The sequence below is a fragment of the Balearica regulorum genome, chromosome 2 (genome assembly GCF_011004875.1).
Source record: "Balearica regulorum gibbericeps isolate bBalReg1 chromosome 2, bBalReg1.pri, whole genome shotgun sequence".
NCBI lineage: Eukaryota > Metazoa > Chordata > Aves > Gruiformes > Gruidae > Balearica > Balearica regulorum.
Window position 1 is genome coordinate 20,807,586 of NC_046185.1, and position 18,394 is coordinate 20,825,979.

Here is an 18,394-nt window from a genome sequence, read left to right on the forward strand (position 1 = left end):
TCATAATAGAGGAAAAAGTTCAGATAGAAAGCATTAAAAATATACAGCATGCCAGAAACACCCAATACAGTGTCCAAGGAAGACCTGCCCAATTATTTCTCCTGCTATTACTCCATTTGAGCAATCAAGAAACAGGCTGTGGAACAAGTTCATAGACATAGCTCTTAGCACTGAATGTTAAAAAAAAAAAAAACCCACAAAACAAAAAACTATCAACTGGGGTTATTAATGCCTTAAATATATTAATTTGGCCATGGCAGGCATTCAAGCTACCTAGACAAAGTTTTGCAGCAATCAGAAATAAACACAGGATTTTCTTCAAACAGAAGGCTAATACCAAATGGCCAAAGGTTAATACTGTAGCTGACCCATCACTTGTTTCCAAGGCTGGCTTTCAAAAAGAAGTAGAAAGTGAAGGCAAAAAAAGGGAAAGAAAAAGCTGTTAGCAAAAGGAACCTCTAAGAAGTGAGTGATAGCTCATATACTGCTGGTAAAGACAGCAAGTTTTCAAGGTGGAATAGAAACATTATTCAATTTATTAAAATAGAATTGAAGGCAGTAATATACACTCAGGAATGTTGTTTGTAAGCTGTACCTTGAATTTGTCTTCTGAGTTAGAGTTGGTAAATAGCCTGCTATATTTGCAAAGTAACAATTTAGCTTGTAACCAAGTGTTATTATATCATTAAGTATATTTAGTTTTAAAAGTCCTCTGATCTTAAATAAGAGACAATAGCTTCATTACATGTTTCCTTTCTAGGTAGTCATTTAATAAGCACAAAGAATTCACAAACTAAAGAAAAATGAAAAAAAACTCTTTTACAAAGTCAATAGGAAAACTAGTAAGAGAAGTACTTTAACACTTTCTCTGGTAGAGATGAGAAATATAGGGAAAAAGGTCTTTGTTGGATAAGTGACATACATAGTATAATAGTACCTGTCCAGGAACGACTGCTCTGGAGAAAAGCTTATTTAATTGAACCAGTTCATTGGGTGTTGTATCAAATTTCAAGGCAATACTGTTTAAAGTATCTCTTGGTTCCACCTGTATCAATTGGAGAAAAAGAAAAACAAACCTGTGAGCAGTTAGTTCAAATAGTGACTTACAAATTTTATCACATGTAGCTTTACTGAGATTTTAGTGAACTTTAAGTCTTCATATCTTATGATTGCCCCAAAAAGAAAAAAAAAAAACCCCAAACCAAAAAACATACCTACCCCCTAAATATCAGTGTATTGCCACCCCATGTAAGGACACCTGCCTTCCCACAATGTTTCCAGGTGGCCAGAAGTGTCAGTCACATACACTAGGCTGTAGGCTCTGCTATTGCACCAGAACATCTGGTCTATACATTCACTGCTGGGTACCCAATACACGATTAACTGGTTTCACAAAGCCCTTCAGTCTCCCTCTTCAACTCCGCTTTTCTGTTCTTCACTTAGAGAAAAGCTGAAGCAATCTCTATAAAAGCGAACACATTCTCTTCCTATTGAAACAAGCTTCTGTTAATCTGACTTACAAGGAAAATCCATCACTGAGATACAAAGTAAAAATACTGAAGCAAAACAGGTCAACCAGTATGACAGCAGATGGAACATAAGCATTTTGAGTAGGTGATTCCTGAGGAAGGAAAGGATTTTTTTCAAGCTCTTATTTTTACCCCCATCTCCCAAAATGTATTCAATATGAACTAAGAGAAGAAAGCAAAGGAAAAAAAATTATTCACAGAGTATTTCAAAATAAAGAATTCATAGCAAGCATTTGAGAATAGTGAAGATGATATGACAAAGGAGTATACAACCAAGAGAAGTTTACTGCATAATGGCACAGGGCTTCATAAACACTGTACCACAAAAAAATAAATCTTGTCAGTTAATAGAAGATGAAGCAATATTAGCAAAGCTACATTTGTGTTGCTTAATATGGAGCACAGCTAGAAAAAATAGAATCTACTGACTCCTGTCTTAAATGTCTTCTCATTTGTCCCTCTTATTACATCTGCAGAAGTTATGCTATTTATATGGAGAGGAAGGTGTAAATATTAGACTAATTATTCACAGGTTTAGTTTTCCTTCTGTTTTCAGATTATTCACTTTAACTTTTCTTGACAGTAACAGAAAAGAATGCTTTCACTTTTAAATTCCCTTTTCTTACTTTTCAAGGGGGGGAAAAAAATAGGAAAGGGGGGAAAAGTGAAAGCTAAAACCACGTTTTTCTTCATAGTGTATGTTCTACACACAACAGTTTTGAGAAAGCCAGTGGATATCACCAGCTGACTCTGCATACCCACTCGGTATCTTTTAGTCTTCACTCACTACCTTAACAAAAATGCAGGAGCCTCGTCAACTGTTGCTAGATTTAAAGGTAGATATCTTTTACTTCTGCTTGAATGACTGAATGCTTGAATTTCTGAGGGGCAGAAAAAAAAAAAAAAAGATTGAGGGGAGAGAAGGAAAAGTCTCAGCAAATACATTGTTTAATAGCTTTTGGTACTGCTTGCTCTGAGAGTAGACCTTGATGTTACACAGTCACACTGAAAAAGGCAGCATTCGGAACCAAAAGACTAAAACACTATTTCTGCAACCACACTGCGGTGGAGGCAAGTAAAAGCATACATGGGGCTAGCCTGCTTCGAGCCATACTCTATTGTATCATGTGGACTGTTCCAGTTGAATTAGTATATTCCATATAACTAATAAGCATTACATGTTTTGCTGTCAGTGGAACACAACAAGGCACATTCATTCTTTCACAGAAGCAGAAAACATTTTGCCAGAGGGGAAGAATATGTATCTGCAGGTTATAGTATTAGTTGATTAAATATTTAATATTTTAATACATCTTATTTGCACTGTGATATTAGCTGGCAGAGTTCCTATTGGTTGCAAAGCAAAAGTAGTATATAAAAAGTTAAATAATTGTTCCTCAAAATGCATTCCCACCTAAATGTTCCAAAACTGAACACTGAACAGAACGCTAGCCCCAAAACAATTTAGGGGAAGGAATGCTTTCTATTAACTTTTTTCAAAAAGTTACGTCATGTTAAGGAACACACATTGACAGTACAGGAATGGAAAAAGTGCAACTGACAGATACAAAGAAACAAACTATATCCTTTAAATACAGAAATGGGTTGTCCGGCAAGAAAAAGTGCTGCAAATATCATGTACTCTGAAGGCTGTTACAGTTCAACAGATAAAAATAGAGGGAAGTTTGGGATACTAAAATAATTAAGGTTCACAAGTAAGAGTGAACCACACAGAATTCCATTCCACACAGAATTCATTATCAATTTGTAAAGGTGCATTTGTCAGCCTAGATTCACTAAAGAAATGGCAATAAGGTTTTTTTAATAGATAAATTTCTAATTCTATTATAACAATTCTTTACATAGGAAGCCTTTAAGCTAAATAAAGCAGCAATTCTCTTTCTACTGGTATATCAGGTATGAAAGACCGTATTGTTGTACCTCTTAGTAACTCAATACTGTATGATCACACAGATATGCAAGAAATAAGAATATTCTCATATGCCACTTTTAATTGGTACTAAAGCTGCCATCAAAACATGAACCTAACCCGACCAGATAAGTACTTCTTGTTCCACACGTGGTAACAAAACTGACAAACAAATCAAAGAACAGTAGTGTTGCCATCAGCAGCTCTACATAATACAGAAAGTTTGCTAAAATAAACTTTAAAGTGAGATTCAAAACTTTGCCTAATTCAGAAGTTTGTTGGAGGACAATGGTCAGCTGCTAGGTAGATTTTGCTGAGGTATGACTTAATGAGTGAAATATTGGAGATTTTAGACTAACTTATGATACAAAATTAAAAACATTCAATTAAAACCCACAAAACTTAAGACCTTTAAGAGTGTATTCACTCTTACCAGCCTTAAGAAATAAAACCATCTAGCAAGATGTCTTCGCAACAAAAGGGTTTCCTTAAATTATGAACACAACAGCAAATATAAGCTTCCTTTTCTTATTTGGCTGTGAAGTTTGCACAGGTGAATCCCCACACTACATGGGATTTCAGAGACCAGCACTGCTATCTTCTTAAAGAAAATTTTCAAGTAATAAAGACTTCCTGAAGTATCTCCCTAAATTCAAAGGGCCTATTCTTCAATTCTCGTGCATTCTAGTATTTAGAAAAAAAACAAAAGAAAAAAAAAAAACAAACCAGAATCTGAACTGCCAAATGGTGAAACAACAACTTTGTGGAAAATCTTAATTTAAGAACTAACACAGAAAAACATGCCACCACATACTACAGCTGCCCCCTAGCTTTTCCAATTATTTTTTCCACAGCAGTTCAATACTGGAAAAAAAGACAAAGTCATTCCTTCTTTCCCAGGAAACAAACTTTCTATACATTATCCAAGTAGCTATTTAAATGCTATTCTGTTTATTATGAATTTTATATAAATATTTTGATATTAAAGCACTATGCCAATCATCATGGGAAAATTCCCCCTTTTAAGGAGAGGGATGATGAACAGTGATTACATTGTTTCAAGATTTCAACAGAATAGCAAGATTTGTTCAAATACAAGTAAACCTCTGAAACACAACCACCAAACATGTGAAAACACTATTTCATTCCCTGAAAGAATCTGAAATGGACCTGGAGCAGGCCAGTTGGTGCTTTGAAGTAGGTCAATACATATCATGCATTGGCTTTGCTACCTTCAGTATACTGCCTTGAGTATAAAGATTGAAAGACACTGATTAATGAAAATGTACAAAAACCCAAGAATCACAGTCAGGATGGCGTTAAACTTAATGCACACGAAGTCTGCTTTGTACAATAACTTCTGCTGAAAAACAGCTTCTTAAAATATAAGCTTTCCTATACTCAGTAGCAAGAGCTTCTAGTCATCAACTGTCTTATGTAGAGGTAAGACGCATAAGGCCTGCTACCTAGTTACTTCTGCCTTATGTAGTCACATATGTATACAAGTAAGTCTAAAATTCTAAGTTATCTGTAAAACCTGATTTTAGCTATGACTAGATACAGAAAGAGCTACACCTTCCATCTTCCTTTTCCAATAAAATCCAAAATTAAATACCCTCTTCAAATCACTGTGTCCCCCCCATTTCAGCAGAGGTACATGCCATTACCCCTTTTCCACTTACAGAGCACTACTTATAGACCCACGTTTGCCAGGTGTGCTTGTGTGCACCAGCAAAGAGCTTCAGAGTCACCACTGGCTATGGTTCAAACTGCTTTTGTTTCTGTCAGTTTAGCAGCTGGCAAAGGTATTTAAAAACCTTATTTAAAGCCAAATTCTCTACTGATATTTTATTGAACTTTACTGTCATTGCATCCCAACAACTGGAGTTCACTCGTTCTTCCACTAAAAACTATACATTGAATATATATGAATCAGAGTGCACAAAGAATGAAGTAATTTTTTTTTTTTTTTTTTTTTTTTTTTTTACATATTTCAAGACTAGTTGTCCAAGAACCAGCAAACAACAAAACAATGGTTTAAGAGTATTAAAAGGAACTGACAAAATTAAAGAGATGGGAAGACTGGAAGGAAGGGTGAGGACAAAGGGGAAAAGAGAACACAACTTTGGTGCTGCACCCAAGCCTTCAGAAATATCAGATGATGACTGTATTAACTAATTGTTAATAGGTCTAATTTCTGTAATATGCAAAATCAGGAAAACTGAACTTGCAAATATCATAAAAACAACTCCAAAAATCTTTTAAAATAAGACAAAAGATACACCAGAAAGTAGTATGACACCATTATGATCCACATTTTCTAAATTCCCCCAAATTGGGAAAAAGACTATGACAGTGGCACGCTCAAAGAAAAGCAACAGTCAGACAAGAACATAATCCCTGGCTTTGAAATGGAAGCACCAAGAAAAAAGTAAAACCTCTTAAGTATGTAGCAGTCTAAACAGCATGGAAAAGCTTACAATGGCAATAAAACTAGCTACACCAGTGAGAGAATCTTTAGCACTCCCAATCCAAGCTACCCTAGGACTGAAAGCAAAATACAATTATTTTAGAAAGATACTAGCAGATACTCACCATTTCTCTGCTCTCAAAATAAGTATGTTCAGCAAGTCATTACAACAAGAAATTCCAAGTATTCATGCAGGTTTGGAGTCTAGCAAGCTTTTACCTGTTTGATGGTCATCACAAAAACACTTGCTACCCACATCCCTTCAGCTAAGAAAGGATCAGAAATTCCTCTCTGTTTTACCTTAAGAAGCTGACTTCAGAAGCCCCCGTAGTTTTGTTCTCAGTATACATACCTAACTAGTTTCTAAGTAAAACAAAAAAGAGAGTCCAGACCCAGATTCCAGATGTAGGACTTACCACTAAATAACTGGTAAAAGATCACATGCAGGAAGACTGGTAGTTCTACACTGAAGACTCTGGCTTAAAACACAGTCTTAAGACTCTGGTGTACTACACACTCACGTCACCTTCACTAACTGATATCAGGCTCTTCTCATGATCTAGACAACATACTCTGTGTTATGTGCTTATCTGCTGTTTCAGAAGAGCATAGCCCTCAATCCCCAGAGAGGTAAAGGGGAAGGAGTGGGGCAGGGGAAGGGAAGTCTTACACTGGAGGCTCCAACATGGATAAACCAAATCATCTGCCTCCATTGCTCACCCGTAATTTTTATTTTTTTTCCCCCAACAAAAAGTGCTTTTTCTTGTATAGTCTATTGTACTTGAGAATAAACTATCTGTAAATAGCCACAATTATTTCCTTTTTCTCCTCAAAAGGAAGAGGGGTTAGAAGGCTTTTGTTGAAGTCCTGCAACTGCTACCAGGCTAGCATCACTGGTGACCAGTGGTTCAACACTGTCTGCTTATGCTCCTTTATTTATCTGTAGCTGGCTCTTCTAACACCTGTAGCCAGACGCTGGCTGTGTTTGTACAACAAGCAACACAAAATACTTCTAATGCAACAGAAACAGAATGTCAAATAAGCAACATAAAAATGCTATTTTCACAACATAAAAAGGAGTAAGAGTTCTAGCTAGTAAGAATAATTCACGTTATCTGCTCTGTTGGTCCTTAGAGCCTGTTCACAGGCATTAGATGTGTGCAGAAGGGGAAAACAATTGGCTTGGAGCACCAACTATGAACTTTGAAATAATGGATGACATCAATTTGCATCTAATCTGTTCACTGACATTCAGAATAACAGAAACTATATTAACTTAAAAATCATCTGTTCACTGTCTAAGCAGTAACAGTGAAAATAAACCAGAGTTTTCTGTATCCTTTAGAGGCAGTTACTGAAAAGTAACTTAGTGACATTCTTTTAAACCTACCAGCCCGAGTAAGCTTAGGACTTGCTTCCTTCACTTAGTACCACATCTGTTGACATGTTGCTGGTGCTACACACAGAACAGTAGTTCCACTGTTTTATGCTTTGGTAATTTTAGAATAAAAATCTTTAACATTAACTGCCTTTTGGCTTTATCTTTAAAGAGAAAAATATGTTTTACTGTTTATTTGTCCCCAAAGTAATGATTTTCTTTTTTAAAAAAAATTCTAGTGGGAAGTGTATTTCACCTTAAAAACCATTGTTTGCATCAGTGAGATTCCATCTCGCTCTAAACTTCAGGAAGACAAAGACCTTTTGTCCTAAAGCCACGTAGCCACTGCAAAAATGCATTAAATTATTATTAAAAAACAAAGCAAAAAACTCCACTAACTTTTCAACAGTACTGAGGAGGAATCAGATTTTTGTCTTCATTCTTCTACTACTCAAAGCAGCAACACATGCCAACATATAAATATGTGTGTGTACACCAGACATAAGCTCATCTCTCCACATGGTATAAAGTCACAAATAGTAACAATAGCAAATTACCACAACAGTTACCAGACCTCTCTTACACATATAGTGAACATAACCTTGGTTTGTAAGGTTAATCTGTGTATTTTCTTAAGACATATGTGCACAACATAACTGACAGCTCTGAAAACTTGATGTTACTTAAATGCTTCAGGAGTGAAGATACAGTAAGACCAGACAGAATACTGCATTTGTGAAGCTGAAAAGTACCATGTTCCATACACACAGACTCCTTTAGAAGCAAGACTAAGTTTAAAGACAGAAAGTCTTTGATTCTTGTGAATCGTCTTTTTGACTCACAAGGAAATGACACATACTTCAGTATGTATTAAGAAAGTTATTTTTGCAACTAAATCCCCACCTACTGGAATACAAAAACCTGCAGAAGTACTTGCCAACTTGACACAAACATACTAATTTAAAAAAGTAAAGCTTGGTGCTTTAGCTTTGCCTGGTATCTTACACACCAAGGTAAGGGCATGCACATGCTGGCAAGAGACAAGTTCACGGATTTACTGACTGAAGAGGAATCCCAACTTCAGAGTTACACTTAAGTATTTTTTCCAATTATTTCAGACAAAATGGGGTTAATGTATTAGAAACAACAGTCACATTTACTTAACTATTCGTCAGCTGCTAGAACCTAAGCAGCAAAAATTTCATTTTTTTTTTAATTTCAACTTCAAGGAAGTCTTTAGTATAGGCTAGAACTATAATTTGAGTTCTCAATATAAGCCACACTAACAAAGTGCTTCTTGCTCCTATACACACATCCTCTGCCTCTCCCCAAATAACTATCACAGCCTTCTCAGTATTTAAGCCATATCACAGCTTGGCTTAATATAACATCAAGAGTTAAGTCTCCCCCATATCTCTTATTCTTGGAATAAGAGAACATCAAGAGGCCATGTAAAGACTTTTTATAAAGAAGATCTCATTTTTATTTTATCATGTCCAGCTTCAAAAGCATTCAAAGATAACTGTGACAGACTTTCCCTATTTTAACGTAAACCCTCTAAGCATTATTTATAGGCTTAATTATCTTTCCAGTATATAACACAAGACAGATACTTCTCACTTCAGTTTCCCTTAGTAACCACAAATGTGAAAAGCTGACTGCAGTACAGTTTGAGGGTCATTTCAAGAACAGAACAGGCAGAGAAAGTCTCCATTTTCAGATACTGCTGCAGAAACAGATCTGTACAGTAAAAGGTATAGATCTATGAAAATTATGAGAATGCCAGAAGGTCAGTATCAAGATATAGTTCCCCCCAACTTCATTCTGTTATTTCTCCTGATGCCAAGAGTTTATTAATAATGCTGAAAGCAAGGAACTTGCACATGATTTTATAATTAATGTAATTTACTGTTTCTAACTAGTTACCTAAAAGTGAACCAGTCAGACTGATTAGCTTGGTTTTTTGAAAGAAAAAAGTAACTTAAAAAAATGAAAAACAAATTTAAAAAGCATTACTCAAGTACTAATACCTAATTCCAGATTTAACTCCTGTTAAAATAAGCTATCAGATACACAGAATTCTAAGATGAAAGGCAACGCACATTACTGTTTTGCTTCTATTTTGTAATGAAACTAAGTCTGCACTTGCTATGCAATGACATTCTAACAATAAAACAGTAACTTACAGAATATTCAATAGTCCCTTTAGGCTTTTGAAAAGACATTCGTCGCCCATCTTTCTTGTCTGGGGTCTTCTTCTGGCCAGTGTCTGAAAAAAATTGAGGCAACGTGCGTGTTAAATTCATTTTCCTCTCTCAGCACTGTCACAGGCTGCTGACTACAGCCCCGTGGGCAGACATCTAATTCACCAGTTACACAGCTTGCTCCCGGTGACTCTAACAGACAACCGGCTGCTAGAATTGGGACTTCATTCCTCTGCAGTGCTTTAGGAGTTTGACCAATATAAACCACTGATAACCGGGAATTAATTAACTGCGTAAGTACTTGCTGCTATCCAGGAAGCTATTAATGAAGGAAAACTAAATAGGAGTTTGACCCCATCAGGCAAGCAGCATTACTGGAACTACTGTGTTTGACTGGCTTTATATCGTACCCAGTCTGCTTTTGTCTAGAGGGGAGATGATCTGGAGTTCCTGTATGATCCATCTAATCAGTTGAGATTTTTTGTCTAAATGTTGTTTGATACGTAGAGTATTTAAAGCTTTTTTGTAAAACAAAGAACATTAGCGTTTAGCTTCACGATTATCCTGTCTGCAGCAAACACATACAGCCTATGCATAAACAATAAAGACTCTGAATAAATAACACAAGATGAGAACTGTTCTTTTTAAGGCATTGTATTTTGATGACTTAATTTCATAAGCCAAATCAACAATTTATACTCGAAGTATACTCTACTCTTTGATACTAATTGGCTTGATATTATCATAAAAGACAACGCAACAGTGTACTTGCATGATTCAACAGAAAGCATTTAATTCTACATCTCTAGAAAGGTTTTTTTGTTGTTTAACATATCCATTTATATACACACACGCATTTTTTGAGATGAGTCTCTTAAGTCTCTGTCACAAGGCCTCCACTTTCAACAGTTAAATATCTGCTATAAGGAGCCCAAAATACTTACATGAATGAGATATTAGGTTTTCACGTTACAATGAGACTAGTTATACTCCCATTTTGATACATTCAAATTTCTGTTACCATAACTGAATATATTTATTAAAATATTTCAAACCAAATTGAAGAAATAAACCTTCAAAATACACTATTTTAAAATATGTTAGCACAGCTGGGTTGAAAATAGAAAACATGCTGTAAGTTTATGTAAGCCTCACCTGAGGCACTAAGGAAACTTGCTATAAATTAATAGCAATTTCTGTGCATTACTATTTTTATTTCACATCCTGACTGCAACACTGGAAAAGAAACCAGACAAATACTTGTACAAATTTCATGTACCCCCCAAATTTCTACATGGGTAGTTGAAATTATCAAGATGGGGGGGGGGGCACACAACATACAGGAAGTTCTGCAGTGTCAAAAAATAAGAAACAGAAGACACAAAAAATAAAACCTCAACAAATATCTCACATTTGCTATATTGGGCAAGCTACAGAGGGCAACAATAAAAGTTATTTCTAGCAGATTCAACATAAGTACTCTCCTGGGATGTTCTTCATATAGTAAGGAAATAAACATTGGACTAATGCTACTTTTTTAATATACTGAAAAAAGTCTGAGGGAGAATGTGCCCATACCTACAAGATAAAAATTGATGTATACATGGTATTAATTAGGGTAAGTTTTTATAGCTATGAATGACAGTCAAGACTAAGCATACTTTTAAAAACTTTCTAGAAATTCTGAAATTCTAAACACTGCAATTCTGCACCCTACTATGTTCATTCAATATATTAAAAGGTATTTCTTCCCTTATTTACTAATCACAGCTTTTAAAAGTTACCTAAAGGAAGCTTTTATTTCTGATTATATTAATAGGTTTTAAAGACACTACAAGTGTCTCTAGGGGAAGTTAAGCCAACTCAGTAATGAATAAAACACACTAGAAGTTTGTGTGTAGACTAACAGTAGCCAATATTCTCCTCTTCCAGGTCAAATATTTTGTTACCCAAGTTTCTACCTGACCTTGCAACACAAGGTGCCTCCTCAGCAAGGGACTGAAAAACTGCAACAGCTGCTGCACTGTAGCTGTTCCAAATTTTTCAGCCCATATCAAAGCCTTGCCAGCAGCCTACACATTTTCTTTCAACAGTAGTCTGGTTCAAATACTCCGAAGCAAAAGTCAAAGGATGCAGCTGAAGGAAGACTGATCTCATCCAAGATCCCATACGTGCCTTAATCTATACATGGAGCACCCCTATTGTAGAACAAGCATCTTCTTCCCCTGCTTCCCCCTATGCTATTAGAACTACAGAAGCCCCATACTACAAATGTATATATGCACTTCATTTGTATATAGCCCAATGTTTTTTGTGGTGGCGGGTTTTTTTTTTCCCTATACCCAAATTTAAGTTTCCTTTTTCTTCTTACTACTTCATATATAAGTGTCTAAAGAGTTTGCAGACAGGTGCCACTCAAGAGGTCAAGTTATCTTCTCATCTCCAGTAACTGAACAGTAGAATAAAGTCTTGCACAAATAATCACTTCTGTTCCTTATGTCAGAAATAAAAAAAGGAAAGTTAATTGTTCTTCAGGGCAGAAAGACCTCCTGCTTTAGACTTCAGAGCACTCTGGTAACTTCAGAAAAGTAAAAGCAATCAGGAGGTAAGGCTAAGGAAGGCAGGTCCCTGTCACAGACATCTCGGAGGAAAGCAGATGCAAGAACTCCTACCACAAACTCCCCAGGAGCTTATAATCCTCAGTTTTTCATCTTTTTTTTTTTTTTTAAATGTCATCCCCTCCCATACCCAAGACAGTAATTCCTACCCTTCCTATCAGTGCCACTTTCATGCCTTCCCTCTGTGACAGTATTATTTCCCCCTCACTACACGGATACAGGATTCAAGCGTTTCATAACCTGCTGTGACCGAAGTCCCCCGAGTCAGGAAGCAACGGAGGCAGGCAGTGCCAAGCTACAACTACCCGGCTGGCCAGGCACCGGGCACAGGTACCAAACCGCACACACACCTCTGCCCACAGCCTGAGTGTTTCAGCTGTCTGTTCATACACAACCCATCCGTTTCACCTCATGTCTCAAACAAAACTAGGAGGTATTTCAATTGTGAAAATAGGTCTGAGCTGCAAAAACATGAATTCAACCTCCCTGATGGCATACTGCAAAGCCTCCAACTATCTCTCGCTGAATGAGCAGGCTATTTATTTTTGTTCAGCTGTCCTTGTGCCCCTAGTATTCTAGGAAGCATGTGAAAGCAGACACAACTTCCAGCATAGGATGCAGTAGTCTGAAAAGACCTCAGCGCCAGCAGGAATCAGTCTTATCCTCTCATTTTACTTGTTTTCCTGGTAACTCTGTTGCACATGAGCTCATCTTGTTAGATTACACAGTCATTACCTCATCTGCCAGCAGTAAGCCAGTGCGATTACCAAAGGCTGACGTTCTCAGACCACAGGTATAAAAAAAACCCTGACACCACCGAGCACGCTGCGCACAACCTCACGAGTTAAACAAGTTACTGTTGACAAGGGGACTGGCAGTGCTAGGTTATCAGATCTGTAGCCATACTGTTTTAGACAGAAACAAAACCAGACCTTTTGTAACATCAGAGTTGATGTTTTAATTCTGAACTACCATTTTGCAGGTAGAACAGCTTGAAACACTGAAGTGAAAAACCACGTCAGATTTGCAAATGACATGAAAATATTTCAACTGCCTAGGCTTTAAAAGACTAGAACTAGAAAGATGTAGATGGCAGTGTTCACAATGACACCAGACCAATATTTAATCTGAATGCATGCACACAGAAATTTAAGATTAAATGACTGTAGCATAAGAATAGTTACATATGATCATCAACATAACCAGAGAGAAGGACTTTACTGTTCCAACATATTTATCCAAGATAGGAAAAGGGGCCTTAGGAACATACAGTTTTCAATGAGGCATTTTTGACCTTAAAATATGTAATCATCAGTGGTGTTGTTCAAATGAAATTTGAAGACAACTGAAGTTAAAATTCCAACATTTGGGGGGGTGTGTGTGTGGGGGGTGTGTGTTCCACTAACTGCCTCTGTATGGCCCTGTGTCAATGAATTTTGGTTGACTGAAAATATTCCTGTGGCACTGCTAGTTCAAAGTGACATGAGAAGAGTGACATTTCTCATTTCTTAGTATGCCAGCTGAGCTGTAGACCTTCATTTTTTTCTGTTTGCTGATGCTTCTAGCACATCCCTTGGACTTCTGGCAATAAAAGCTAGCCAAGAGAAATCAGGATTTATACTGTGAGTAACAATACACACTAAGAACTGCTTAGGAGTATCTTCAAGCTCTGCGCAGAGCTGATTTTTCTTTACCCTACTATTTTTCTGCATGCTAAGCTTATATCTCAGATAACTTGCAATGTTTCTCATCTGCTGATCTTCTATTTGTTTCAATGTTAACAGAAATTACAAAGATCACTTCTTCCAAAGTAATAAACTGATAAAACAAACAAGCATCCTCTGAGATAAAGCAAGTAAGCTGGACAAGTCAACAATTACTGCAAACTGTTTACAATTATTAATTGAGCTTATTATATTCAAGAAGATGAGAAAAAAGATTATTTAAACATGAGAACGGCAAGCTATGCATTAGATTTACATGTGTTTAAAGAAAAAGGCAGAGGCGGCAGCCTTGTTAAATGCTTGTCTAGGACAATTTTTCACAGGATCTTAAAAAAACACATGCAGCACATATGGGATAAAGATTTTTAAAAACTGAATCACAAGAAAGTAAGGGAAGAAAAGTAGTTTTTCTTTGAAATATTCTCAAACACATTGTTATTTAACAGCACATGAAACAACTTTCTAATTGATAAAACAGAGGAAGCATAGATACTACATCTTCATTAATTAGTTCTGGTCAATAAAAAATAGATTTTTATAATCTAGTCATAAAGAAACAGAAATACTGAAGTAGGAAATCTTTATATTCCATAAGGCTTGGTGACCTGGGGTTCCTAACAGCAGAGGCTCCATCTCAGTATAGCAACTAATTGACCCTCCTCCCCCTCCTGCAGTTAGATATGCTAGTTACTGGAATATTATTTTTTCGGTTATCTTCTAATGTCTTAGGAACCAGAAACAAAGAGGCCTCAATAGTAGCCTACAAGATGCTAGTAGCCCACAGTTTTCTAGCAAAAACTGTTTTGGTTTTCAGTTAGTCTCCTCTTGCTAAGCAACTGCTAATCATTCTGTGACTCAGTCTAAGCCAAGCTCTCAAAACTCTTGATCCTTATCACTGCTCTCCACATGACTCTTTTGTTCACATTGTTCTCAAGCAAAACCCCAATCTAAATGCATCCAAGACCTTGTTAATGCTGGATCAGCACTTCAAACACATTAAAATAGCTTTTTCCTGCAACACAGATTCAGCACTGGTTCAAGTTCATTTTCTGATCCCCCTAACACATGACCCTTTTTTCTGCTATCCAGTGAGCTGCATAGCACATAGGCAAAAATAATTAAATGCATGATTTCAGGATGAAAAACAATTCAATAGAAACAAATCTAAGGCGGGACACTTCTACAAATGGCTAGGAGGCATAAAGCCAGCTCCATGCGTGGCACTCCTGGTATGTACATCACATGGGCTTTCTTCTAAAATAAGATTTCACATTCAGGGTAAACAGAAATGCTTCACCAAGTTTTCAGATTATGCAACAGTATGTGTTAACAACAGTAAGCTTCCTGCCCTGTTCCATATGAATTATATACGTATAAAGTTTAATACATTAGAGACTACCTAACCGCAATCTCCACCTACTGTACAATCTCTCTGCAGACCAAATGTATATATTAATGAAAACTTGCAAAATCATGACTGCTCTAGTGAGACAAAGGAAGTCAACTTTTTCAATTAATAATTATTGTCTACCTCTTTCAGATATTTAAGCCCATTTAGTTGTACATCTTCAAGTCTACACAAGACCACATAAACAGTTTGACCATCAAGCAGCAATATCAAGTTATCCTTAGACATCTTTAAGAGTTTACACTTTGCCTTATAACACTTAAGCCAATGATACCTAGTTTTTCCTAAGAGCTCAACTCAGCTTATCTTAATGATGCAGCAGACTTGTACACCACAGCCACTCTGCTAACATGCAAACAGATCTACTGTGTATGTGAAGTTATAACCAATGCTTCAGCAAACATCTCACTGTACAAGTTTATTGTATTAAGTTTGCAGCTGACATCGAACTGGGGGGGACAAGTCAACATACTTGAGGGCAGGGTTGTCATTCAGAGGGACCTGGCCAGGCTGGAGGAACAAGTTGACAGGAACCTTATGAAATTCAAAAGGATACAGTCCTCTGCACAGGAAGGAAGAGCCCCTTGTGTTGTACAGGCTGGCACTATCTGGCCAGGGAGCTCTGCTGAAAGAATCCTGAGGGTCTTGGTAGGCAAACATGAGCCAGCAGCGTGCCCTGCCAACAAGGAAGGCTAACGGCATCCTCAGCTGTATTAACAGGAGCACAGCCAGCAGACAGAGTGCCAGAGAGAAGCAACTATTCTCCTTAACTTGGCACTCAGACTGCTTTCGGAATACAGCTCTAGTGTCCCTGTCCTCCTCCCTAGGCAGTCCCTTTCAATACAAGAAAGTGAAAACTATTTCAGTGAAAGGCCAGTCAGGGGCTGTGAGAAGAGGCTAAGAGAACAGAGCTTCTCCAGCCTGAAGAAGAGATGATGCGACGGACTAACAGCAGCCTTCCTATACCTTCTAGATATCTTCCCCACAGGTGTCAAGATGACAGAGCCAGGCTCTTCAGTGATGTACAGTGGGAGAACAAAAGACAATAGATATATGGACAAACAGGAGAGCTTCTGAATGGATAAAAGATAAAAATCTAATTGCCCAGAGCAGTTGCACAGTTTACATCCTTGGATGTTTTCAAGGTCCTGCTGGATAAAGCACTGAGAAACCTAGCCTGAAGTGAAAGTCTTCCCAATTTTTACCAGGACTAAACAGTCTTGCTAGCAATTACAGTTATCTGTAATTACGATTCCTTCCACATTTCTTGTTAGGCAATGCAGATGCATGAGGCCACCACCAAACCAAGCCAGAGGGAAATCCACACATATAACAGAGAGATGTGTTGGTTACTGATGAACAGAAAGGCATTATTTATACATGTAGTGAGATAAAAGGCAGCCATAAGCATACAGGTTCTTAATAAAACATCAGCTTTGAAACAGTTTTATGTTAGAAATAGGAATTAACTAGAAAAATTACAATAAAAATGCAACATGACACATTAAAACAGATGCAATACAGTCAAAGGATACCAGATTACTAGAATAAATCATATTTAAATTATAAACTAATCTAGCAAATGACAGAAACAGATACAATCTAGACTTCAGTCAAACATCTGATACATCAGAATCCTATTGAACAGTAAAAAAGTGACCAAGAGTTGTAAAATATGTAAAAAAAAAAAAATCACTAAAAGGGAGAGTGAAATAGAAACTAGCAGAATGGAGGGTATATTCATGAGTTCCCAATGGGCTAGTTTTTGAAACAGTTCAATTGCGCATCAGCAAACAAACTCGGAAATACAATCAACAGCAAAGGCTGGGCAAAAGGACACACAACAAGTTCTGTAGCACCAAAGCTTGGAGGAAAAAAAAAGCAGGATGAGATGTAGTAGTACAAAGTATAACATGAAGTAAAAGACCATTTAACTTCACATGCACCCAGGGAATAGTCAAGAATTTCTATATTCTAGTAGCGCATAAGTTGGGAGAAGAAATTGTGCATACATTAACATATCACAAGATGACTGAGTCACCAGCCTGATACATTCCAAGATCACATTTGCTTCTAATGCCTGTACCAACTGAAGTATTTTCAGACATGAAAGCGAAGCATTAGTGTCTTTGTAAAGTGTGCTGGTGCACTTCACATGTGCTTCATCCAGAACAGCATGTACAAGAAAACTTGCAGAATTGTGTCTCCCCAGTTTGAAGCCCCTCTCATACTTTATCACACACCTGTTAATTTCTTAAAAGTACTGAGTAAGGATGAAGTGAGGAAAAAACCCCTACCTTATTCTTATGCCTGCTTTATTCCGAGACACATTTTTAGAAAGGAAGATACTAACTTTTACAGCAGGACTTGACAACTGTACTGTAACTTGGCCCTGCACATTTATCTTTCTAATGCACTGCTGCTACCTTCACCATAGTACAGAGGACTGATAGGCCACATGGCTTACCAGATATACTGTGCATGGTTATCGCACCAATCAAGACTTGAAAGCCGATAAGAAAAAAAATGTGAATAAGCCCACAGGCCACACAGTTCAGAACTGAATGATCAAGTTGAGCCTGAGGAAGAAAAACAACAACAAAAATCTTTTAGTAGAAGGCAGCTAGAACAATTTCCCTGACAGACTGGTTAAGAGGAATCTCTGAACAAGAAGTTCTGAATGACTGATTTTCATTTCTTTAACTTCTGTGCTTAATGAGGGACACACTGCAGGAAGTCAAGACTGCCTGTGCAGTGTTCTTCTCCCTCCATGAAGTGACCGCAGACAGGCATGAGGTAAAAATGTCTAGGAGGGAAGAAGAATGAGACTCCAGGTGTGGAAGTACATCCTCACAGAATCAAAGTGTTATCTGGAAGAAACTGCTTGAGTACATCTACTCCAGTCTCCAGTTCGAAGTGGGAAAATCATCAACATCAAATTAGGTCAGCTTAAAACCCAGTCCCAGTGATGGACTACCCTCCTTGTACAGTTTTTTCTATTGTCCAATTTAAACATCCCAACCCAAAACTCATAGCTGCTGCCCCTTCTTTTATCATCTGTTACTACCGAGATGAGTGAGCCCCTTTAGGCAGATGTAGGTCACTATTAGATTGACTCCAAGTCACCTCAGTC

The 18,394-nt window shown here is 37.2% G+C and overlaps 1 protein-coding gene across 7 annotated transcripts in view; it reads right to left on the minus strand.

The window, feature by feature from the left end:
- Positions 1–18,394, minus strand: part of OXR1 (oxidation resistance 1) — a 299,537-nt gene that overhangs the window by 60,598 nt on the left and 220,545 nt on the right. For 6 of the 7 annotated variants that reach the window (XM_075743500.1, XM_075743497.1, XM_075743499.1 and 3 more), the window contains 2 exons: positions 9,494–9,576; positions 938–1,045 (listed from right to left, as the gene is read on the minus strand). In XM_075743500.1, coding sequence (XP_075599615.1) covers positions 938–1,045; positions 9,494–9,576 — 191 coding nt within the window. The remainder of the gene's footprint in view (positions 1–937; positions 1,046–9,493; positions 9,577–18,394) is intronic. The other variant, XM_075743504.1, reaches the window with a different exon arrangement.